Source organism: Talpa europaea, assembly GCF_964194135.1.
Source record: "Talpa europaea genome assembly, chromosome: 9".
Classification (NCBI taxonomy): domain Eukaryota; kingdom Metazoa; phylum Chordata; class Mammalia; order Eulipotyphla; family Talpidae; genus Talpa; species Talpa europaea.
Genome location: NC_140076.1, coordinates 114,882,325 through 114,905,852, shown reverse-complemented (window position 1 = coordinate 114,905,852; position 23,528 = coordinate 114,882,325). Strand labels below are relative to the sequence as shown.

General features: G+C 52.1%; 4 protein-coding genes across 4 annotated transcripts; all 4 read left to right on the top strand.

Moving 5' to 3' along the window:
• Positions 1-5,942: 5,942 nt before the first annotated feature.
• Positions 5,943-6,609, top strand: LOC311177166 (histone H2A type 2-A). Its single transcript, XM_084242979.1, has one exon. It carries the CDS (start codon positions 5,968-5,970, stop codon positions 6,358-6,360), a length of 393 nt encoding a protein of 130 aa, XP_084099105.1. The 5' UTR covers positions 5,943-5,967; the 3' UTR covers positions 6,361-6,609.
• A 577-nt stretch (positions 6,610-7,186) lies between these two features.
• On the top strand, positions 7,187-7,597 carry LOC311177090 (histone H3.2; the record flags this gene model as incomplete). Its single annotated transcript, XM_084242852.1, has 1 exon — positions 7,187-7,597. The coding sequence occupies one exon, from the start codon at positions 7,187-7,189 to the stop codon at positions 7,595-7,597; it is 411 nt and encodes a 136-aa protein (XP_084098978.1).
• A 9,963-nt stretch (positions 7,598-17,560) lies between these two features.
• On the top strand, positions 17,561-18,171 carry LOC311176285 (histone H3.2; the record flags this gene model as incomplete). The annotated part of the gene is made up of 1 exon (XM_084241629.1): positions 17,561-18,171. The coding sequence occupies exon 1, from the start codon at positions 17,761-17,763 to the stop codon at positions 18,169-18,171; it is 411 nt and encodes a 136-aa protein (XP_084097755.1). The 5' UTR covers positions 17,561-17,760.
• A 911-nt stretch (positions 18,172-19,082) lies between these two features.
• On the top strand, positions 19,083-19,463 carry LOC311178023 (histone H2B type 2-F; the record flags this gene model as incomplete). Its single annotated transcript, XM_084244357.1, has 1 exon — positions 19,083-19,463. The coding sequence occupies one exon, from the start codon at positions 19,083-19,085 to the stop codon at positions 19,461-19,463; it is 381 nt and encodes a 126-aa protein (XP_084100483.1).
• Between the last annotated feature and the right edge of the window lie 4,065 nt (positions 19,464-23,528).

Below are 23,528 nucleotides of genomic sequence, written 5' to 3'. Positions count from 1 at the left end.
GTGGTTGAGCAAACAAATTAACATCAGATTGATAGGAGAAAAAGAAAAAAAACTTAGTGATGTATATGGAGAATTTGCATGACTGTAAATTCTAGAGTAAATGAGACAAGTAGGCTTTTTATTCCTGAGCTAAGGAAATGTGACAGGGGTCTGGAACCTGGAGAGAGTAGAGGGCAACTCGTGACCCAGCCAGAGAGTATAGATGTTTGCTTTGCTTTCAGGTAGGTGTCTCTGATTTGGGAAAAAAATAAAATTCTGGAGATGTCCCTAAATCTAGACAATCTGCATTTTTTTTTTAAGGTAACAGGTTCTCCTGCAGTCCATAGGCCCTGAACTTACCTTGACTCCACATGCCAAGTGACCTGTGTTGGAAAAAGGCTTCTCTGGACATTTTGGGTAAACCTGCACTTCACACCTAAATTTACACTCACACACAGTCCCATAAATCAGAACTGACATCTTGTTCAACCTCCATTATGACTATTTGTTCACATCACTTCCCCCAATGGAAGGGGGAGGGCAGAGGACTCTGCACATTGTAGGGATAGAACAGTAAACAGTAAAGTCTCTGTCTACATACAGCTACATTCTAGTTGATGGATAGTGGAGATCAGTAAGCAAATTAAGGAAATAACAGCATAATATTCAGGGGGTGATACTGTGCCATGAAGTAAGACTGTATAGAGAGTAGATGCCAAGTCCTGCTCGCTCAGTATTTGAGTATGGGCCTGAAGGAAGACAGTGCAAGTTATAGTATATAGTTTGGAGGAGAGTATTCAAAGAACAGAAGACAGCAAGGTCAAATGCCCTGTGTTCAGCACAAGTTTGGGGAGTTCAAAGAATAAACCACCAGACCCATGTGACTGCGACACAATGAACAGAGAAAAGTTTGGCAGTGAGATAAGAGGGGTAAGTTGAAGATGAAATCATGTAGGCCATGGAAAAAAATTTTTGTTACTCCAAATGGAGTGCATTCTGAAGAGTTGCATTGGAATAATAGACAATTTTTTTTTTAAGCTTACCCAGGATCCTACTGTGTTGAATAGACTGTAGTAGAACAAGAGAAGGCTGTCAAAGGGTCTACAGTAATTTTAGCTCAGGAGTGAGATAGACAGGTGGTAGTAGCAGTGGGGGTGGTGAGAAGTAGTCAAGGTGTAATTTATTGTCAAGGTATTTTATTTATTTATTTTTTTATTTACTTATACAAGCACTAGGTACAATCAGAAGCGTGGGAGGGTGAGAGAATTCACCAGAGCCAGAGCGGGGCGGGCAGAACAGTCAAAACAGGCAGACTGACAAAATACAATGCTGAGGGGAGCAGCGGGCGCAACAGGAGAGGTCTGCACGCCATGTGGGACCCTCCCTGGCGGCCGGGGATCGAACCAGCATTGCAGACAGAGGCTGTGGGCAGCTTCGTAGCCCAGCGCTCAACGGCCGCACCACCAGGGGAGGCCCAGTATTTATTTTAAATGACATTTGGTGGATTGAATGTAGGTTATGACAGGAATCGGATTTAATGCAGCTTATGGACTGAGCATTTGGAAAGAGCTGCTGTTTACGAAGATGAGTGATGGGTAGGCTTAGAGGGGGAAACCCAAGAGTACTGTTTTACACAAAAACTTACTCCTAGTAAGCTAATCAAGTGGAAATATCAACTAGAAATCAAATAAAACATTGAGAATCTGGAATTCAGGGAAGAGAAAGGAGGTAGGGTTGTAAAGTCTGATTCTTGCTTTTTTTTTTTTAAGATTTATGTGTTTATTAATGCAAGCACTGGGTACAGACAGAAGCGTGGGAGGATGAGAGAATTCACCAGAGCCAGAGCAGGGAGCAGAACAGACAGACTGACGAAAAACACTGCTGAGGGGAGTAGCAGGCACGGCAGGAGAGATCTGTGTGCCATGTGGGACCCTCACCTGTGACCGAACCGGCACTGCAATTGTAACAGGGTGGTCCCAGGAAAGGGGGAGGTTCCCTGCCCCACCCAAGGGAGGGTGGAGCTGAGCAGGAAGAGGAGAAGCTGCAGAAGAGACTGAGGAAGGAAGCAGGATGGAGCCAGGAGACCTGGAGGAGGCGCATGGAGCCTAGAGACACGTGAAGAAACTGCGCTTGTCTTTTGGTCGTGGACTAGGTGACACAGATGTGGGTGAGACCCATGGGGAGGTGACAATGGCAGCTTTTATCTGGATGTTGATTTTGCTCTTTTCCTTCCGGGCTTGTCTGGTTGTTTGTGACCCTTTTCTGTGGGTCCCCACTGGGAGATGCTTTAGACTTGTGGCAGGCTTTGGGGCCTTGTTCTGGGCCGATCCCATTTGGATGGAGTTTTACCCACGAGGGGATGGGTAACTTTGGATGCTTCATTTAGAAACTAGACTCTTTGCCTTACCTGTATTGTTTCCTAGTTTTATTAAAGTTACTTCCCATTAAAGTCTCCTATGTTTTGTGTTGATGCGGCGGATGGCAGAACCCATTTAGAATAGGCAGGTTTGCGGGGGTTTGGGCTGCCCCTCTCCCTGTCCTATAACACAAGCAGCCTCACAGTCCAGCGCTCAACCACTGTGGCACTGGGAAGGCCCCTGATTTTTGCTCTTTTGTATGTAATCTTTCCTCCCTTTCTGCGATAGCCAGCAGAGTACCAACTTAAGATCTATGTCCATTCCTGCTTCCTCCCTTGAACTCTTGACCTCATAAGTATCCTGGAGATTATTTTTAGGATCCAAATAATTCAAGATAATCTCCCTACCTCAAATTCACATCAGAAAAGCCGCCTTTGTCATATAAGGTAATATTAAACCTAGGAATTTAAATGTGAAAATTTTGGGTACCATATTCAGCCTACCAGTTTTGGGCTACTCTATCAGCTGAAGTGTTGTCCCCAGCTGTCCCCTGCCACCCCCCACCCCCCAAAGAGATACTGAAATCTAACAACCCAGTGCCTTAGAATGTGGCCTTACTTGGAAAAAGGGTCTTTGCACATTATTTAAATGAGATCTTTAGGGTGACATCCTAATACAATATGACAATTATCCTTGAAAGAAAAGAAACACACAGAAAGAAAATTGAGATATACTGTCACAAGCCAAAAGCTGAAATACAAGGATACTCTCAAAAGCCTTAGGAGGAACAGGGCTCTGCCAACACCTTGACTTCAGGTGTCCATCTCCAGAGCAATGAAAGAATAAATCCTATTGTTTTAAAGCATTTAGCTGGTGGCACTATGTTTTGGCTGCCCTGAGACTAATACAACTATTAAAATTTGTAAGAACAGTGTTATTTCCTTTAAATTTTAATAAAACTTCAGGTTTGCTTTTTCTACTCCAGACATTCCTTCCTGATAATATTAATTTCTGGCCCTGGCCAAATAATGCTTTTAATACTGGCCATTACTCCAAATGCATAGTTGGAGCACCTCTGTTTTTCCTTCTCTACCCTATTTAGCCTCTTTGAGACCCAGAAAGGTCTATTATTTTCTTCTATTCTAAAAAATTGTTTTTTTCCAATATTTTAAGATTCAAACTCATCTAAATATGTTTGCCAGATAAACTGACTTAACTTGATGTCTGAGGTACAGCAGGGTTCCAAAGGTGGCTGACGCCACGAATGGCCCAGGAATGATTCACTCCCTAAGCTGTGCTGTCCTGAGTATTACCTATCAGTCATTCCTGCCTTCACACAAATATTCCACCTATTTCTGCCTCCTGAAATCAAAGTAACTTCTCTCCCCAAAGATAAAAGCAATCTACATTCTCTTGCTCAGTTTCTGGAATGTTTGTGCTTAGTTTGGTCTACAATTATGAACTAAAAAGGGGAATGGGGCTACCTTTAAACCGAGCAGGTCAACCCTAAGAACTGTGGGGAAAATCTGTTTTCTGGGAAAAACATGCGATGATGGTGGTGTATCTCAACTGTGACTGCCTGTTAAGAGTCACCTGGGGAGCTTTATTCTAAACCTCCCAAGTGCAGACACTACCCCTAACTGCGTTAGTAAAAAAATATATGGAGGTGTTACCCAGGTTATCAATATTTTAGAAGTTCCCCAGGTTATCAAGTTTGAGAACAACTTAACATAAGGGATTAAGCAGATTATTAATAAAAATCAGGATACTATTGGGGGAAAAAATGCCAAAGTAAAAAAATATACATGATAGGATTACAACTATTAAATTATACTTCACGATAAAACATAAGAAACAAAGTCTTGAGCCTCCCTGGTGGCGCAGGGGTCAGGTCTCCGCTCTATCAAGTTATTGTCGGCCACTGCGGTGAGTTCCATTCCCCAGCCAGGCAGTTGACCCACATGGCCCAGAACATAGCCTCCACCCCCTCTTTTCTGGTCCTTAAGAGTAACTTTGTTATCCACCCTGGCCCTAGATGCCTCTCAAACTGCCAGTTCCACATGCCCACTTGAATATCAAAACACTCGATTTTAAATCAGAACCTGGATTACTGTTCTTTGCTCCATCCCACACCTCTTCCCAGTTATTTCCTCCACTAACGGCACCACTATTTTTTCACATGCTTGTAAAACCTAGAAGTTCCTGCAGCCGGCTCCTCAGGTCTGTTCGATTTTATCTCCAAAACATGATCCTAATCCCAGCACTTCTCACCACCTCCACTACTGTCACTGTGTCCTGCTCCAGCATGGCGGCCTACGCGAGGCCCCTCCACTTCACTAAGTGTCAAGACCGCCCAGATGCCTTGTGAACAGATTACTGGGGTCTGAAAATTTCATTTAAAATTCTTAGGTCATGATGTAGCTTCTGGCTCACAGACCTGACTTTCAAAATCATTACTGTAGCCCACAAAATAACCTAATTGGTTTCCTTGCTGTTAAAATGGCCAATTTAGGATTGCAAAAGATCACACCGTTATTCATTCTTACCTGAGACAATCCAAGGGTTCGCAAGCACTGAAACAAACCCAAACCAGTGCATTTACCCACGACAATGGGGTCTACCTCGAGCATTTCAAAGTCCTTTCTGAATTAGAAACGAAATGTTTAATCATATTCAGGGGCAAACCTTACACAGGCAGGGAGGGTTTGCGGCGAAAGGGCTGTTGCCCTGTATTAGGGAGGACTTCCACAGTTGTGAGGGGAAGCAAAGGAACCAGCAAACAACACTTCCTAGGTATAAAAAGCAAACTTGTTTCTCTATGGGGTTCTCTCCACATGGATGTAATAGATGCTTCAGAACAGAAAATGAACTTACCAAATTTAATGGTACTTTGCAAAGTTGAGTTATTCTTTCACAGATGCAAAATACAAGAGCTGCAGTGAAACTGTCCTACAATCTTGGAGACACCAAATGTTCATGTTTTTGTCAAGATTCTCACGCAGAACAAGCAAATGTCAAAACACTAACACAGCATTAATATATAATGCAGCAGTGCAGATGCCACAATACCCACCGACACTGAAGGCCCCTTGAACAGTACCCCCGACCAAGCACAGCCTAGGGATACCCCGGACATTTCCGATGATCTGCCTAGGCGTACTCCTATTTCCAAACGAAAATGGAAGATGATCTGTGCTTAGGTGTGTGAAGACGCTTTGGCAAAATGAAATCTTGCCGTCCTTTTTCTGGGCCTTGGTGACGGCCTTCTGGGAGCCCTTCTTGGGGGCGGGCGCGGACTGGGACGGCTACGGCATCGCGGGATGGCAAAGGCCAAGCGGGGCGGCCGGAAGCGCTTCGGTATTTATAGCGGGCGTACGCAAATGAGGGTTCTGAGGGCGCCGCGCTGCGATTCGCGAGCTTTCCGCGGCGCCCGTGCGCGGGAGGCGAGATTATGTAAATGAGCGGATCGTGGCTGAGGCGTCCTATTGGTGGAGAGCACAAAGCCAGGGCCTGGCCAATCAAAGCGCTCCGTGCACAAGCGCCATCCTGCCTATAAAAGGGTGAAGCGGCGGCGTTTAGGGTGACTTTCCCGGCAGTCCCGCGGCAGTTGTGAGCGGTGATCGTCGCTGAGATGTCTGGTCGCGGCAAGCAGGGAGGCAAGGCCCGCGCCAAGGCCAAGTCGCGCTCGTCCCGCGCCGGGCTGCAGTTCCCGGTGGGGCGTGTGCACCGCCTGCTGCGCAAGGGCAACTACGCCGAGCGGGTGGGCGCGGGCGCGCCGGTGTACATGGCGGCCGTGCTGGAGTACCTGACGGCCGAGATCCTGGAGCTGGCGGGCAACGCGGCGCGCGACAACAAGAAGACGCGCATCATCCCGCGCCACCTGCAGCTGGCCATCCGCAACGACGAGGAGCTCAACAAGCTGCTGGGCAAGGTGACGATCGCGCAGGGCGGCGTGCTGCCCAACATCCAGGCCGTGCTGCTGCCCAAGAAGACGGAGAGCCACCACAAGGCGAAGGGCAAGTGAGGCGGCCCCGCGCCCCCGGCGGGTCCCCCGCGAACTCAAAGGCTCTTTTCAGAGCCACCCACCCCGTCAATAAAGGAGCTGTTTACGGCCAGCGCGCATGCGAGTCTGTCCCTGGCGGTGGCCAGCGGGGCCGCCCGCGCCCCGCTCCCGTTACTTCCCGGCGCGTGCGTGGAAGAAGTGGATGGGACGGCTGCGGGCCCCGTCCCGGGATGGTGGGGTGCGCCCTCCCCGCTAGGCGTGAGGGGGTCAAGGGGGCGGGGGAGCAGAAAATATGCGCTCGTGGGCTTTCCTAGGTCTGGCCCGCGCCGGTGGGCGAGGCGGGCGCAAGGCCGGCAGGGGGGCCGGGCTGCGCCAAACCGCGGGCCCCGCCCACTCCTGTGAGCGCGGGGCGGGCGGGCAAAACTTTCCGCCCCGAGAACGGCGCGCAAACGGGAAACTCCGCTCGTGGCTGCAGGGCGCGCGCGCTACGGAAGGGGGGGGTCTCGCCGCTCGCGGGGCTACCGTTTCCCCCCCCCGGAGCGGCGGGCTGGCGGAGGCGTTCGGGCGCGGGCCGAGGTTTGGCCAACGGGAGGGGCGGGAGCGAGGGGGGGGGCGGGAGCGAGGGGGGGGCGGGAGCGAGGGGGGGGCCCGGGCCGAGCCACGAGAGCCAATCGGAGCCGGAGGGCCGTGGCGCCGCGGCCAATGGGCGGCTAGCGCGGAACTTTCAATTCTCGCCCCGCCCCGGCAGAAGCAGGCGGCCTATAAAGAGGGCTGCGGCCGGCGGCGAGCTCGTTCCCGTCGCCGCGCCGCGCCGCGCCGCTCCGCTCCTCGGTCGCCTCGGTCCGCCATGGCCCGCACGAAGCAGACGGCCCGCAAGTCCACCGGCGGCAAGGCCCCGCGCAAGCAGCTGGCCACCAAGGCGGCCCGCAAGAGCGCGCCGGCCACGGGCGGCGTCAAGAAGCCGCACCGCTACCGGCCCGGCACCGTGGCGCTGCGCGAGATCCGCCGCTACCAGAAGTCCACCGAGCTGCTCATCCGCAAGCTGCCCTTCCAGCGCCTGGTGCGCGAGATCGCGCAGGACTTCAAGACCGACCTGCGCTTCCAGAGCTCGGCCGTCATGGCGCTGCAGGAGGCGAGCGAGGCCTACCTGGTGGGGCTGTTCGAGGACACCAACCTGTGCGCCATCCACGCCAAGCGCGTCACCATCATGCCCAAGGACATCCAGCTGGCGCGCCGCATCCGCGGGGAGCGCGCCTAAGGGCGACGCGCTCGGCCCGACGTTCCATCGCACCCAAAGGCTCTTTTCAGAGCCACCCACACGGGCAGTCAGAAGGAGCTGTGGCGCGGGCCGGTGCGGGGCAGGGCCCGGGGAGGGGCGGGCGCGTGGCGGGAGCCGGCTCGGCCCGCGGGCTTCTCTTGCGCTCTGCTCTGCCCAGACGGCCGGGGAAGGGCTCAGCGTCACGGGGCGGCCTTTCCCTCCGCGGTCGCCCAGAGCTGCGGGTCGTCCGGCGCGGGGGTGGGCGGGGCTCCTCAGGGCCGAGAGCGGCTCGAGGGCAGGCGGGTCTTGACGGGGGGCGTGCACGCGCGCGACGCCTGCGACCCGCCCGCCACGCCGGCGCTGACGCCCCAGCGAAGGTCGGCGCCACCCCGCTCCTCCCGGTCCTTGGACTTTCAGAGGTAACGGCAGGGCCCCTGGCCGCGGAGAAGCTGCGCTCACGCCCTGCTCCTCGGCCCAAGCCCACGGTCGGGGCGTGTGCGGGCCCCTCGGCCGCTCCCCCGGGCGGGGACCTCATCGGGCCGTCCCCGGCCGCGACCCAGAAGGAGCCTCCCCGGACCGGGGTCAGGGGCTCCGCCCGAGCTAGGTGGCTCCGGCCTTTCCCCCGCACCGCGGGAACTGGAGTCACCGCCCAACGGTCGGCGCGGCCCGCGGGGGCAGCGGGGGGTGGGGACAGGAAGGCCGGTGGCAGTGAAGGGGGGCGCCCTAGAGACCTCGTCGTCCCTTCAGGAGTGCGGCTTCCGGGGAAGGGGGAGCAGGCGGGCAGGCGTGGCCCTCCGCGGCGGGGTGTGAGCGTGCCCGCCCCCCCATTAGTAAAAAGAGGGGAGGCCTTAGAGGTGCGGCTTGTACCGTCTGGGGGTGAACTGGCCGGGCCTCTTGGACGTCGCCGAGCGCTTGGGGCAGGGTCTTGGGGAGCCCACGCTCACCGGGTTGGGGTCGAAGGCGGCATGGGGTCTGGAGGAGGCCGGGGCCTGCGGTCTGCCTGTCTCGTCTCCCCCCTCCCAGTGACAGGTTGGAAGCACACAGCCCAGCTTCACGGGGTGTCACAGGAGGAAGGGGCTAGGGCGAAGGAAGATGGGGCGCTCAAGCTCCCACTTTGCCTCTGATGAGATGTGCCCGAAGAGGGGAGAGCAGCGCGTGGTCGGTGGGCTCTCCCCCCATTTGCAGAGCTCGCCAGGCCTGCTGGGCCCCTGGGGCCTGGGTCTCCCCTCCGAGTTGTGTGGTGACTTCACAGGCGAGTGGGGCACCGCCTTGGTACCCGGCATCTCATCCACCTTTCGGGTGCCCGTGCACACACACACGGGGCTTCCTCGCTCACGGTTGGGCACTCTCAGGAGAGTGACCTGTCCGAGTGTCTCCCCCCGGAGCGCTGAGCACACACCCGGAGCTTGCGTGTTGGTGTCCCTGTGGGGTCCTCGCTAGCCCAGCCTGTCCCCAAGATCACACCGCTTTCACCCGCCAGCCCAGGCACCCCCCATACCCAGAACGTCTGCCGGACTGAATCTCTAGAGGGAAGGACAGAAGCATCATCTCGGCACCCAGTCAGGAATGGGAGAGAAAGAAACTGGGTCCCCGCCACTGTACAGCTCAGGCCCACGGCGCTGCCCGCCCCCCTCCGAGCCTGCCCTCTGGGTAGACCCGGGGCCCGCCGGCCCGGCGCGCCAGCAGTTTCCATGAGCGCGTCCACGTTCACCGTCCCCGCCCCGCGTGGGCCTCTGCCCCGCGCCGGTTAACTGGCCGGCTCCCACGGACAGTGAGTCCGGGCTGTGCCCCCGCCAGCACCCCCAGTCTGTTCCCCCAAACGCGCTGTGGCCGGAGCTGTGTGGATCCTTGTTTGGGGGCAAATCAGCAGCCGCCATCGCTGCTCACACAGGGCCCCAGTGTCGCCCACCTGCAGGCGGTGGAGCCCCGGCCGCGCGTGGGCGAAGACGTGGCGGCGCAGCACCCACTGCGCCTGGCCCGCGCCCGCACGCGGACAGAGCAGGCCGGCCGGTGACCGGCCCACGGCGCGTGCGGCTCGGCGTGGCGCGCCCGCTCACTCCACCCACCCCTGTCTCCCCAGAGGGCCGGCTCCTGCGCCGCGGGCTCCCCGGGCCGCCATGCACCGCGGAGACCCCAGCGCCCGCCACAGCGCCGCGGCCGCCGCCCCCGCTCTCGGGCCCGCCCAGCCCTTGGCCCCCAGCCAGAGCGGCCTCCTGCCCGGGGGGCCCGCAGCTCCCCGCGACGACCAGGGGCCGCTCGAGCTCCCCCCGGGCGCAGAAGGGGAGCGGGCGCCGCCCGAAGGGCAGAGCTGTCCCCGGTGTGTCCTGCTCCAGAAGGAACTCGCTCTCCTCAAGCAGCAGCTGCTGTCCGCGCCGTCCCTGACGCGCAGGTAGCGGCCCCGGGGCAGCCCCTCCGCCCGGACGCCCGGAGCTGCGGCCAGGCTGGCCCGTCCCGCCCGCCCTGGGCCCTCGCCCGCCGGCCCTCTGGCCTCCCTCGGCCGCCCCCGCCCCCTGCCCTGCAGCTGCCAGTTCACGACATAAAATAAAAAGACAGTGGCCGCCGTTTCCCTGCGCCTTTTCCCTCCCGCCACTGAGACCCACGACGCGCGAGCCGCCGCGGGAGCGTCCCGTCAGCGCCCGGTCACTGCAAAGCGCTCTGGCCCGGGCGGGCGTCGCGGCCCGGCCCCCCCTGCAGGCCCCGGAGTCCGCGGCGGGCTCGGCCCTCGGGCCTGTGACGGGAGGGGCGCGGCGGGGCGGGCACCCCGGCGCCCGGCAGAGGGAGACACGGGCGTGGGCGCGGAAGTGGCGGGACAGGCCCGTTCCGAGGGGACGGCGAGGCTCGGCCCCCCGCCCTCCGCCCTCCGCCCGCGGGAGGACTCGGCGGGACCCGGCGGGCGGCGCAGGCGGAGCCCCCGCGGGACCGGGAGAGACGCGGGCGGGGGTGCCGGGGTGAGCCCCGCAGGAAGGGGAACGACCCCGGCAGCTGGGCCTCTCACGGTCAGCTTCCGGGGCTCCCGAACGCCACGCTGAGGCGGGAGGGGGTGACTCTGTGAGGGGGGCGGGGGTCGCGGGCGGGCGGGCGGGGAGGACCATGGACGAGGACGTGTCAGGGGGTCAGGAAATGTGGAAACCGCAGAGGGAACGCCCCGCACAGCCGACAGCGCGCTGGACGCCACCTCACCACACCCCCGTCCCCCCCTTCCCGGGCCCCGCGGCGTCACGCGCGGCTGCGAGCAAACGCCCCCGCGGAGAGGGAAGGACCGAGCGGCCATTGGGGCGCGCGCTGCGCGTCCTCACCCCCACCCCTCTCCGCGGTCCCCAACGCCTCCCGCCGGAACCGTGGCCCCCGCCTCTGGCGCAGGTGTGCGGGCTGGGGGGCGCGGGGGGCGCGGGGAGATCGCCGACCCCGGGGCTGGTGTCCTTTGCTGGAGCCGTGCACCCCGGCTCGCGCAGGGGCAGTCAGAGCCCGCACAACCCGGCCTGGCCGGCCCGGGCCCCGCTCGCGACGACGCCAGCCCCGCTGCCGCCTCTACCGCGCAGAGCACGGAGCGAAGCTTCCAGAAAGGCCTGATGGCTGTTCTCTGCCCGATCTGCTGAACGCCCCCGCGGGCCTGTGCTCGGCTCGGATGCCCACCCGGGTCCCCACGGAGGCACAGCCCGGACGCGGCCGAGTCTGCGGATCAAGTTTTCCGAAGGACGAGCGCTGCCTCCGCGTCAGCCCGGGCCTGCCCGTGGGAGCGGCCTGGTCGGCGCCGGCTCCGTCCTTTTCCTGCGCTCCTGTGGGGGAATCCGCCCCCCACTGTGGTGGTTTCTGCGTCAGAAAGCAAGGGTGGGTCTTTACTGAAAGTCTTTTTTTTTTTCTTTACTCATTTGTCTTGTTTCTTATGGTGCCGGGGACCAGCCTCCGGCAAAATGTTGTGTCAGGGGTTCCCGAAAGGATGAGACGGCCTAGGCCACACGTTAAGGGCTGAGGGGAACGGGATGAGGTAGTGAGGAGACACTGACAGTGGACGGGGTGCAAGTATCTTCTGCCGAGAGGCTCAGCAGGTCTTTGTTTATTCATTTTTAGTAAGCAAAAAACACATCATCATGTATAAAATAGAAACAATTAGTGTTTTATGTTCCCATAGACTACTGGCTCCTACGGGTCTCAGCTAGACGGTAGCCTTCAAGGTTAATAGATAAAAAACCAGACCTAACCCTAAAACTTATTATTTCAGCTAGACAATTACCTAAGACACTGGAGAGCTGCCAGGACATCCCTATCAGCTAAAGCCTCGGCATCAAAAGACTCTTCTATTCATATGGCCTTCAGCTGGAGACCAGCTGCTTCTCAGCTATCAGAACTTTTTCTACCTAGAAACTTCTTAACACAGTTAACTTCATTTAAAAACTTTCCTAAGAAACTTCTAAATAAAAAGGAACTTCTAAAAAAGCAAAAGAAGGACTTACTATGATAGTTGTGCTGGTTTGCTTGTCAGATGTGTACAATAAATTGTCTCCCATTGTCAAGTGGGCCAAATTGTGTAGTAACTAATTTCTAAACAGGTAATTTTCTGTGCCAATTGCTTGCAGTCTACTGATACATATAATTTATTGCCTAATGTACTTTTCTGATAAATTTTTCTCTTTTTATGACCAAGAACAAAAAATAAAGGGATGTTAAATCTTCAGCCCCACGGTGTGAGGCACAAGGAATCTTCGGCCCCACAGTGTGAGGCCCTTTAGCTTCAGCCCCATGGTGTGAGGCCCTTTGAGCTTCGCTGCTTGCCAGTGTCTTATCAGGCTGAGGCATCAAGGCCTCCTGTAGCATTATGGCCCTTGGCCCTACTTGCCACTAGATGCCTATAAATCCCAAGTCTGTCACAATCCCCCCAAGTCAGTGTTCAAACATAGAATCTCCACGGTGGGCCTCTCATCAGTGCCGAGGGCTTCGTGCTTCTTCTCCCCTCGCAGGGACTCGCTTCCCTTTGCACACTGAAGGGCACCGTGTGCACAGCTGCCCTAAGCCACCCCTCCGGCTCCGTGGCCAACGGTAGCGAACATGCCCCCCCAAAAACATGCTGTGGGAGGTCAGAACCGGCTGCTGGAAAGTGTGCTGCATTGCTGTGTTCCAGTTGTTTGAGCTGCGGCCTTTGGAAACCAGCACGAGGGGGGCCAGGCTTGCCCTGGTCGCCCGCATCTGCCCTAAGGAAGCCCGTTGTCCTAAGTCTCCTCCTGAGTTCCTTCCACCTGGGAGGAAGCCGCACCACAGCCCGACAAGCTGTAGCACCACCTCTTTCAGGATCAGCCTCCCCAAGATGTGGAGACAGGCTTTCCCCACCCTGTGTCACCCTGGCGTGCGGCGGCGCTGGGTCGGGAGGCTTGGGTGGATGTTACTCTTTACGAATGCAGATGGTGTAGACTTAGGGACGTTCCAGATACAAGCTTTCATTGGAGAAAACCATCTCTAGTCAGAGCAAACAGCATGAAGCCAGGTTTCCTTGTGTCAAGTCACATCAGGTGTCATGTGAGGCCCCCTGCCCTCTCCTTGACACCCCAGACCCTGTTTCATCCCTTAGCTCAGGATGTTACTCTAGAATTTAGGGTTATGTAAATTCTCCATATGAATATAATTATATTTGTTCTTTTTTTCATACTAATCTGTCTTATATCAATTTGTTGCTCTGCCAGCCCAAGAAGAACCCAGAGGTTGGGGAATCTTTTTCCCCCTGTGCTCCTATAACTTAATCTCTATTCTGTTACCAGCCAGCAAGAGCGGGTTCTTGTATTCCTCACTCAAAAATGAAATAAGGACTTGTAGGGACAGGATAGGGGACAGAGCAGGTTATATGTGATCCAAGCAGACCAGGTAAAGGAGAGTCCTGGAGCCCTCAGTGGCTTTCTCAGACTTTTATTGAGCTTTACATGTAGTGTGGCAAACAGGTACACGGCAGGCAGATGTGCCATCAAATCTTCACTCTGGCCTACTCTGGCTTTCTTTCTCCCTTTCTCTCCTGCCTCTTCTGCCTCTTCTGCCTCTTCCTTGACTATCTCCACACTCCTCCCATGACCCACAAAAGTAAACACAAGAATGTAACAACTGCAGTTGCCCCATCAGGCAGGGCATTCCTTATGGTGGGAGGGCAGAAAAACCTGAAAAACCATTTACCCTACAGGACTGTAACCACAGCCTTTGATTTTGAAGCTGAGATGTATTGAAGTGGTGGAGCAACAGAAAGTTCCAGGAAGACTTTAATGGTGAGTGTCTCCCTGAGGGACAACAGTCTCTCCCTATACAGGCCTCAAGGATCCTAACATAAGGGCTGATATTCCACGTGAGTGGGGGCAGAGAATTTTGGAGTAGCCTGGTGCAGCTGCAACAGGAGAACATGGTTTTTCATATGGAGAATGAAAAATTGGAGAAATTTCTGTGCAAATTCTACCCAGGGGCAGAGATCTTGATATTATAATGGTAACAAGGTCAGATAAGTTCATAGTTCTTCTCAGTATGCTTCCGCCAACTGGGTCTGACTGAGAAGTTGCAAGCCAGTAACTCTTCTGCTTAGTAGTTGCTGAACTGATGGCTACAACAAAGAAGTTCCTGGGGACAGAGAGTTAAGTAATGATTTGCTGTTAATTGTTAAGCAATGATTTATCTGCACTGTTGTTAGTGTTCTTGTTTGTTAGATACATTTTGTTAGATATATGCACATCCTAGAGGCTCCCCACCCCACCCCTCAATTCTGCCTCAGGTCATTCTCCCTGACACTAAAACCCATCTTTTCTGTCAGCCTTGTCTTGGGATTGATTAAACATGTTGTAATTTGGTTTTGCTTGTCGAAGGGTAGGTCCCCCTAAGATGTTCACAGCAAGCCTCTCTAAGAGTTGTCACTTTGGCATGTGGATTATTTTCAAGTGAGGTCAATGGAGGCCCTGAAGCCTCAGTCAAGAGAAACTTTTACCACTTCCTTAACTTCTTAGAAGGATGAAAATTGAAGGTAGTGCCAAGAATTAGTAGTTTTATCAGAAACAATTATTTATCAGAGGAACCTATCTATATGACAGGCCAAATGTCTAATCATAAAGCCTCTAGACTTCATCATATGAAAACCCAATTACCTATCCCATTCCTTAGCTCAGGATGTAGCTATATATAGAAATAGGTATAGATGTATAGAGATATAGATATAGATAAACCCTCATTTTGCCCATTGGCTTTAGAATCTACATTTATATAGTTTCTCCATAGTTATAGAATTAAATCTGTTCTTTCCCTCCTACTAATCTATCTTATGTCAATTTGATCACTTGACTAGCTGAAGAAGAAAGAACCTATAGGGATAGGGGGAAATTTCCTTTCTGTCACCATTACACTTTCTTTTTCACTAGTGTTTAAAAGCAGTCAAATGCAGGAAGTACTCATTTTCTAAACAAGTATTGAGTTTATGCTAAACATTAAACTACAATGTTAGTTCACACAGAAAAATGAAATCAGTCAGTCAGAATGGGGGAATATATAACATATGAAAGAGATGTGCAATAATGTGATAATTCTGGAAAAGTTCTAAAGGGTCCAAAAAAGAGCAAGTGTGTTTCTTTGTAGTCAAGGAAAAGACAGACATTGTTGGTGTAGGGAGGAAATAGCTATACTGCAAGATTCTTTTGTCTGATCTAATAATTAAATTGATATAATACTGATTAACAAGATAAAAACAAAATTTCATTTCACGTAAAGGCAGCCCGCTTAGGCATGAGAGGTCTGAATGTTATAGGACAGGGAGAGGGTCAGCCCAAACCCTGCAAACCTGCCTATTCTAAATGGGTTCTGCCATCCGCCGCATCAACACAAAACATATGAGACTTTAATGGGAAGGAACTTTAATAAAACTAGGAAACAATACAGGTAAGGCAAAGAGTCTAGTTTCTAAATGAAGCACCCAAAGTTACCCATCCCCTCGTGGGTAAAAGTCCATCCATATGGGAATGGCACAGAGCAAGGCCCCAAAGCCTGCCACAAGTCTAAAGCATCTTCCAGTGGGGACCCACAGCAAAGGGTCAGAAACAACCAGACAAGCCCGGAAGGAAAAGAGCAAAATCAACATCAAGATAAAAGCTGCCACTGTCACCTCCCCATGGGTCTCACCCCAGTCCACGACCAAAAGACAAGCACAGTTTCTTCACATGTCTCTAGGCTCCATGCGCCTCCTCCAGGTCTCCTGGCTCCATCCTGCTTCCTTCCTCAGTCTCTTCTGCAGCTTCTCCTCTCTCTGCTCAGCTCCACCCTCCCTTGGGTGGGGCAGGGAACCTCCCCCTTTCCTGGGGACCACCCTGTTACATGAAGACAAAAAAAGTAGAATGAGATACATTTGCCATCCTGAGCTAAGGAATGGGATGGGGGCCTGGGGCCTCAAAAGGAGAGGCAGGCAATTCACATGATGCTAAGAGCAGAAGTTTGACAGTTAGATGCCTGCCCTGTAGTACACATGGGTAATAAAAAGTTATTTCTGATAATAACTTATATGGGCAAGGTCTCCTATCTAAATTCTTATAAGTAGTTAAGAGAGAGTCAAAAGTTTTCTTTTGAACGTGCAGGATCTTGATTGCCTTCAGCTCACAATAATCACATGATGAGCTGTCAGACCTTGGGGAGAACTGTTTTGAACCCCCCTCCACTTCTTTAAATAAAATCATGTTTTGACAACATTCACAGGACTATCACTAGATTGTTGAATGTGGAGACTAGGTGAAACTGAAGTAATGTGCATCTGAATTCTGTTATTAAAGGTGATTGCTATAGCAGCCCCACATAACAGAATTTTGTAGTCTGAGAACAGTTACCTATAACCCTTAAAAGCTTATTATTCTGCTTATTTTATTTAATTGTTTGCCTTGGAGTTAATATTTAAATTGTCATCTGTTTTCTGAAAAGTATAAATTCTTATATTAATTCTTTATTGTGCCAGAAGGCCCTTGGAATTGTCTTATTCTGTTACTGAGGGGTAGACCTTCAAAAGATATTCAGCTAGACACCTGAAAGATGTTCAGACCTGTGCCCCACCCCCTGCACTTTGGCATGTAGATTATTTCCATCTGATGTCACTTGAGGACCTGCAGGTTCAAGAGTAATTTTTACCACTCCTTTAGCTACTGGGGAGAATTTGAAAATTAATGGTATTACCCACTATTGGGATTTTTGCCAGGAGTAATCTTTCTATATGGCAGAGAAAACACCTAATCACAGAATACCTGGTCCCTTTGTCATGAGCGCCCCCTCTGCTGGTCATGTGAGCCCCTACTTTCTCCCTGAAGCCTCAAACCTCTGTGCCCTTCCTTAGCTTAAAATATATCTTCTTCTTTGCCTTCTTGGCTTTCAAATATTTTCCATACATATATACTTGAATTTGTTCTTTTATGAACTTAGCAAATGAAAATTTGATTGCTAGACCTGAGAAGAATCCAAAAGGATAGAATATTTTTTCTTCTCCTTGACATAAAAAGGTAAAATAAATCCCATGACTGTTGGATTCTAAATGAGTATAGAGTTTGAGAATTTTCTTCTTATTTATGTGAACGTGTCCATAAATGTGGTTAAGAGTGCAAACTTGGAGGGGTTGGGGGGGGGAAGAACATTGTAAAAGAAATGGGGCACTTGTATGGGCTGCTTTGAAATGTATTCTGGACCCCAGAGGGTAGTTTCCTCCTCTGATGGGAGTAATTGAGTGGAGAAGTTTAAGAAACACTGGGTGATTTGAATGCATGGGAAAATTCTTCTATGTGTACTGTCAAAGCTGATGAAACTGAAAATCCATTATAATTTCATTCTTTTGCTTTACAATAATTTGCAGACCTTGTCACTCATCTGACACAAGCCAAAGTTTCTCTGAGACTCAATTTCCTTATTGTAAAATGAGGAAAATAACATCTATTAAATGAGAGAGTACATATAGAACAGTTTCAAAAGAAAGATCTTTTGAGTTGCGACGCATGAGATTACAGAGAAGTACTGGAAAGGGGAAATAGGGGACGGTATTAGAGTAAATCTTCTGCCCCGGCAAGTAACATTGATTTTAACCAATGAGATCAACAGTCTGGAAATTCCTAGCTTGTCTGGTCCAATCAAGACGAAGCTATGTCTATAAATAAGACTGCCTGAGGTTTCCTGAATAAAACCAGAGCGCTGTCATGGCCCGCACGAAGCAGACGGCCCGCAAGTCCACCGGCGGCAAGGCCCCGCGCAAGCAGCTGGCCACCAAGGCGGCCCGCAAGAGCGCGCCGGCCACGGGCGGCGTCAAGAAGCCGCACCGCTACCGGCCCGGCACCGTGGCGCTGCGCGAGATCCGCCGCTACCAGAAGTCCACCGAGCTGCTCATCCGCAAGCTGCCCTTCCAGCGCCTGGTGCGCGAGATCGCGCAGGACTTCAAGACCGACCTGCGCTTCCAGAGCTCGGCCGTCATGGCGCTGCAGGAGGCGAGCGAGGCCTACCTGGTGGGGCTGTTCGAGGACACCAACCTGTGCGCCATCCACGCCAAGCGCGTCACCATCATGCCCAAGGACATCCAGCTGGCGCGCCGCATCCGCGGGGAGCGCGCTTAGGGCGCACGTTGGGAGCAGGCGACCTAACGGCTCTTTTCAGAGCCGCCCACGTTTTCAAGAAGAGCAGCTGGCGCGAGTCTCCAAGCCCCGGGGTCCCGAGAGGAGAGGTCGGGGGGAGTTTGCACCTGGTGGGTGACGGGGTTATGGAATCAAAGCATGATCTTAGTCTGCTGGCGGTAAGAGAAGGGCCAAGTTCTAGGGCATTTGTTACAAGTCTTTGTAACCGGGGAAATCGATTAACGATGCTTTTTCAAGGCCCTCAAGTGATGGCCGGGTATGGGAGTCTTCAGCTGATCCCGCGGTTGTTAGAATTAAACTAAACACCGATCTCCCGGCAGCTGCCTGGAATTTTAACTAATAAAAAGGAAAGCTTTTTTTGAGGCTCGTTTAAGTGATTGTATAAATTAGTTATCCTCGTTGCATAGTAAGGGCGGTGCAAGCCGGGATGCGGATGTGAGGAAAATAAGGACTTGGCGACATTCTGTGGACTGACGGATTACTGCCCCAAAATCCAAACGCAAACTCACAAATGTAGAATAAAACGATGCAAAAATGAAAGTTAACGTGTCCAGCTGCCGGTTCAGACCTCCCGGGTATACAAGTCTAACGGAAAGTGAAAAACACCCCAAAACAGGTGAAACTCCCTCTTCACGTAACTGACCCGTTAATGAGAAGCGGAATATCTCGATTGGCCAACAAGACTTTTGATGTAATGGCCGCTAGGGAAGAGCGAGCTGAAGCTATTATTTACATAGGCTCCACCCCCTCCCTGACGACACTGCTGGGAATTAACCAATAACAGCGCAGCACTGTGAGAGCCTTCATTTGCATACGGGCTCTATAAGTAGCGCGTGAGCGGCCCGCTGCCTCTTATTCACGATCGCTTCTGCTCGTGAGTCTACGCGCGCAAGATGCCGGACCCAGCAAAATCCGCTCCCGCTCCCAAGAAGGGCTCCAAGAAAGCCGTGACGAAAGTCCAGAAGAAGGACGGCAAGAAGCGCAAGCGCAGCCGCAAGGAGAGCTACTCCGTGTACGTGTACAAGGTGCTGAAGCAGGTGCACCCCGACACGGGCATCTCGTCCAAGGCCATGGGCATCATGAACTCCTTCGTCAACGACATCTTCGAGCGCATCGCGGGCGAGGCGTCCCGCCTGGCGCACTACAACAAGCGCTCCACCATCACGTCGCGCGAGATCCAGACGGCCGTGCGCCTGCTGCTGCCCGGCGAGCTGGCCAAGCACGCCGTGTCCGAGGGCACCAAGGCCGTCACCAAGTACACCAGCTCCAAGTAAGGGCGCGCCGGGGGCGAAAGAACATCTGCTTGAACCCAAAGGCTCTTTTCAGAGCCACTTCCATTGTCTGCAAAAGCTGCTGTGGCGCTTGCCGGGAGGGGGCTTGGTTCTCGGTGCCCTGGAGCGGGCCTGAGCGCGAGGAATGCCAGCTCCAGGCTGGGGTGGAGCCGGGGTGCAGAGCCCTCTGCCTGCTCAAAGAAGTGGAACCTGCCGTAGACCGGTGGTGCCACCTGGTGGGAGGCTCTTGCTGTGGCGAGGGGCTGCCGCGCGGGCGACCCACCCCCACCCCCTCACGCCCTCAATGGGAGTCGGGGTGTAGGCAGCGGAGCGGGCTCCGAAGTGGGAGAGGGCCCAGGGTGCTCTACCGCTGCTCTGACCCGAAATGCTCCAAAGGTTTCAAGGTGCTCGGTTCCTGAGCACGCTTTTTTACAAACCTTGTCTTTATAGCCCTGCCACAAACTCTAAAATCTCCATTTGCTGTATCTGGCTGGCTGGCTGTAAGCCCGGGCTTTGCCATCTTTCCTTCTAACCCAGTGGCTCGTCCCCAGGTTTTGCAGTATCTGGAGATCTTTTTCACTGTTCACACTCGGGCGTTCCGTGGGCAAAGGCTAGTGATGCCCCCAGGGCCCTGTGGACGCAGGACGGTTCCCACAACCATCCCAGATCTCAGTCCTTGCGCCGGGTCCGAGTGCCGGAAGCCCTCTGTTCTTCACGACCTGTTTCCGTGAAAACTTTCCTCACCCAACTGCTGCTGCTGCTGTTCTTCACTTGGTGAAAGCTAAACAGTACAGAGTCCTGTGTGTTCACACTCCAGAAAATGTTTACTCCTGAGCAAGGATAAGGCACTGGGTCCTGTAAGACTTTGCCGGCTGTAAGCTTCGCCTTGGTGCTTGCTAAGCATATTTCCACGTGCCCTTCCTTAAGTTCTCTGATAAAATGAGGTTGGAGGTGGTTTTTAATCTTCTCAGGTGTATTTCTTAAAAATGGGTTTTAGGAAGCGTGATAACACGTGGGATGAATTTCTAAAGGCCTCTCAGTGCAAGACTTGCATAACTCCAGCTTAACCCTAATACAGGCTGGTGTTTTAGCAAATAAGCGTTGGGGCAATAGGAAAGTTCACAATTCAGTTGATAGTCAAGCTTTGAAATTAACTCATTCCTGGTGAATTTGGAGGAACTTCACATGACTGCTTAAAATGATTCTTACTAATTTATAACGTAGGTAGGAGTTTGAATTTATATCTAGCTAAGAGTTGCATAAAATTGCTGTCTGTGGTTTCTTCCCCTGGGAAATTAAGATTCTTAGCGAGTCATCTTTTCCTGGCCTTTTCCTGATGACTACCAGATAAAAAGTGAGGGAAAGATGACTCAACTGAGAATAAAATTTCCAGCAAAAGAAAAGAGCTTATATAAGCATATGTTGTGGTAGGAAAAGTTACTGAGAAAGCCAGGGTGGCTTGCTACCCAATCAAGCCTCAGAGCGTATAGTTACCCCCTTTTTGGATCATTTATTGAGGACTAGGACTTGAAGGTGCTCAAAACAGGCCACCCCAATATTCTCAGAACAGGCCTCCTTAGGAAGCCTCACTGGCACGCAGGTTATTTTGATTGGAGGTCAGCTGAGGCCCTGGAGGCTAAAGAGAAGCTCTTGCCCTTCCCCTAACTGGAGAAGGAATCATGAGCATTAGCTATCTGGAAGAATGAGGACTTGGGGGTAGTATCCAGATGGAGGATTATCTGTAGAAATGTCTTCTCTGAGAAATTCCAGTTGGCCCCTCCTCTGTGGAGCCCCAGGCCCTCGCCCCATCCCTTAGTTTAAACTCTTTTCTCCCCATTTGGAAATCTGAATCTTAATAATCTAAATACATTCTCTCAGTACAAATTACTGATGCTATTTTATTTATTCAGCTAACCTGAGAAGAACCGAGAGGGCTGGGGGGCATTTCCCTCTACAGTGCAACAGGACCATGTCATTCAAGGTCTTTTGAAATTGTTAAACCAATGACAGTCAGCTCACAAGCTATCATTGATAACCCACTGACTTGACTAAAGGCTTAAACCCCAACTCCTTATCCTGAAACTAAAGATCTGTCTGACCAAAAACTTCAACAACTTGAATTACTCATTCCCCCCAGTCTCCGGCTTAGCTAACATGTTCTCCTCACTGTTTGATGTGTTTCAGATGTCTCTTTTGTGTGGTTTTTCTGAGTTGTAGTCATACTCTCCCTATACTACTCAAAGCCAGTTCTTTAAAGCCTTGTTTTAATCACACTCAGAAGCCTTCAAATCAAATTCTAGGTCCCAAGGAAGTCTTTCTCCTTTTAAATCCTCCAGGCTTTGTTCCTTGCACAAGGAATTCACAATGAAGTGTGGATTGTTTAGCACTGCTCCTCAGTTTCTTTTTCATTCTTTTTACATTTTTTTTGGTGTATGTTTGTCTTCTACTAGAGGGCAGACTCAATTTTTTTTTTTTTTTAATACTTCCTGGAATCTTCCAGTTGACTGTCCACCTTTCAGCACTAGACAGTTGACCTGAGGGGGAAAGGTTGTAGCACCCCAATAAACTCCACCATTTCCCAAGTTTCTCTTAGTCCTATAATTTAGGACACTTCCATTCATATCTTATTGGCCCAGGAACTTACTTTCAGAACTATTCTCAATACTCCTGGGCACGAAATATGTGACTTTTCCACACCCAAGCAGTCGTGATACTAACTACGTGGGGTTAAGGCTGATCCCACAGATTAAGGACTCGGTCCCATAAGACCAGCCCCATCTCAAACCCAATTGCAAACAGTGGATCTCCAGGTTACCCACCCTTCTGACCATCAGGCTACAGATAGGTTTTCCGTAATCCCCTACCCAGGTTCCATAATTTGCTACAGTGTCTTACAGAACTCAAGGAAACGTGTTTCCCATTTTATCATAAAGGATGCAGTAAAGGATACAGAAAACAATCAGATGAAGGTCCAGAAGGGTCCAAAGTGCAGGAGCTTCTGTGTCCACAGAGTTGGGGTTTATCACCCTCCCTGCATGAGGATGTGTTCACCAACCTGCAAGTTTTCTGCAACCCCTAGTTTAAGGATTTTTGTGGCGATTTCAACACATGGCATGATACTAACTCGTCTCCAGTCTCTCTTTCCTTCCTGAAGTATGGTCTGGGAAGAGGCTGCTGAAAGTCTCAGGCTTCTAATCATGATCCGGGCTTTCTGGTGACCTGATCCTATCTTAAAATTCTCCAGGAGCCCACCCAGTTCATTACAAAAAAGATGTCTCTATTACCCAAGAAATTCCAAGGGATTTAGGAGTTTTGTGTTAGAGGCCAAAACAGAACAAAAGACAATCCTAGCACCCATCACTTGGGAAATTACAGGTGCAGAGGTCAAATGTGTGTGTGTGTGTGTGTGTGTGTGTGAGAGAGAGAGAGAGAGAGAGAGAGATTATTGAAAGTGATAGTCTATCCCCTGGATGCTTAGAGCATGGGCCCCTTAGAGCAAAGCAATTATAAAAGTGCAAGTAAACTGGATGAGACGGCCTGTACTGTAGCCGGGATGAGCATTAGCTTTGAGTCCCAGCTTCCCCCTCCTTCCCCGAAAGCTATATGATCTTGGGAAAGTTTCTTTACCCCTTTGGACAGTAATTTCTTCCTCTGTGAAAAGAGAAAAATAATATAACCTGTTTTCTTGGCTTGTTTCAGAGGTCGAATGAGATCATGTATTTAAAGCACTTACGACAGCAGCTAAAACATGGTAAATATTTGATCTGTGTTTTCCCATTCTCCTTCCGGAGGGAGGGCATGGGAACTATCATCGCTGTGCCCCTAGGTATGCTGCCTTTCCCAACAAGTGGTGCTTTAAATAGATTTTTAGTGATTTGAGAGTCACCTCCCTATGAATCTTGCATTGGAGCAATAAAACCTTTCTAAAAAGTACCATCAAAGAGGCAATTAAGTTCCACAGTTTACTTGTAGGATCTCTGACCCTATAGAGCTTTCAAGTATCTGTTTTGTGTCCCAATACAAAGAAAATGAGTTAGAAAACAAAAGCGCTTAAGCATAGTGTCAGTT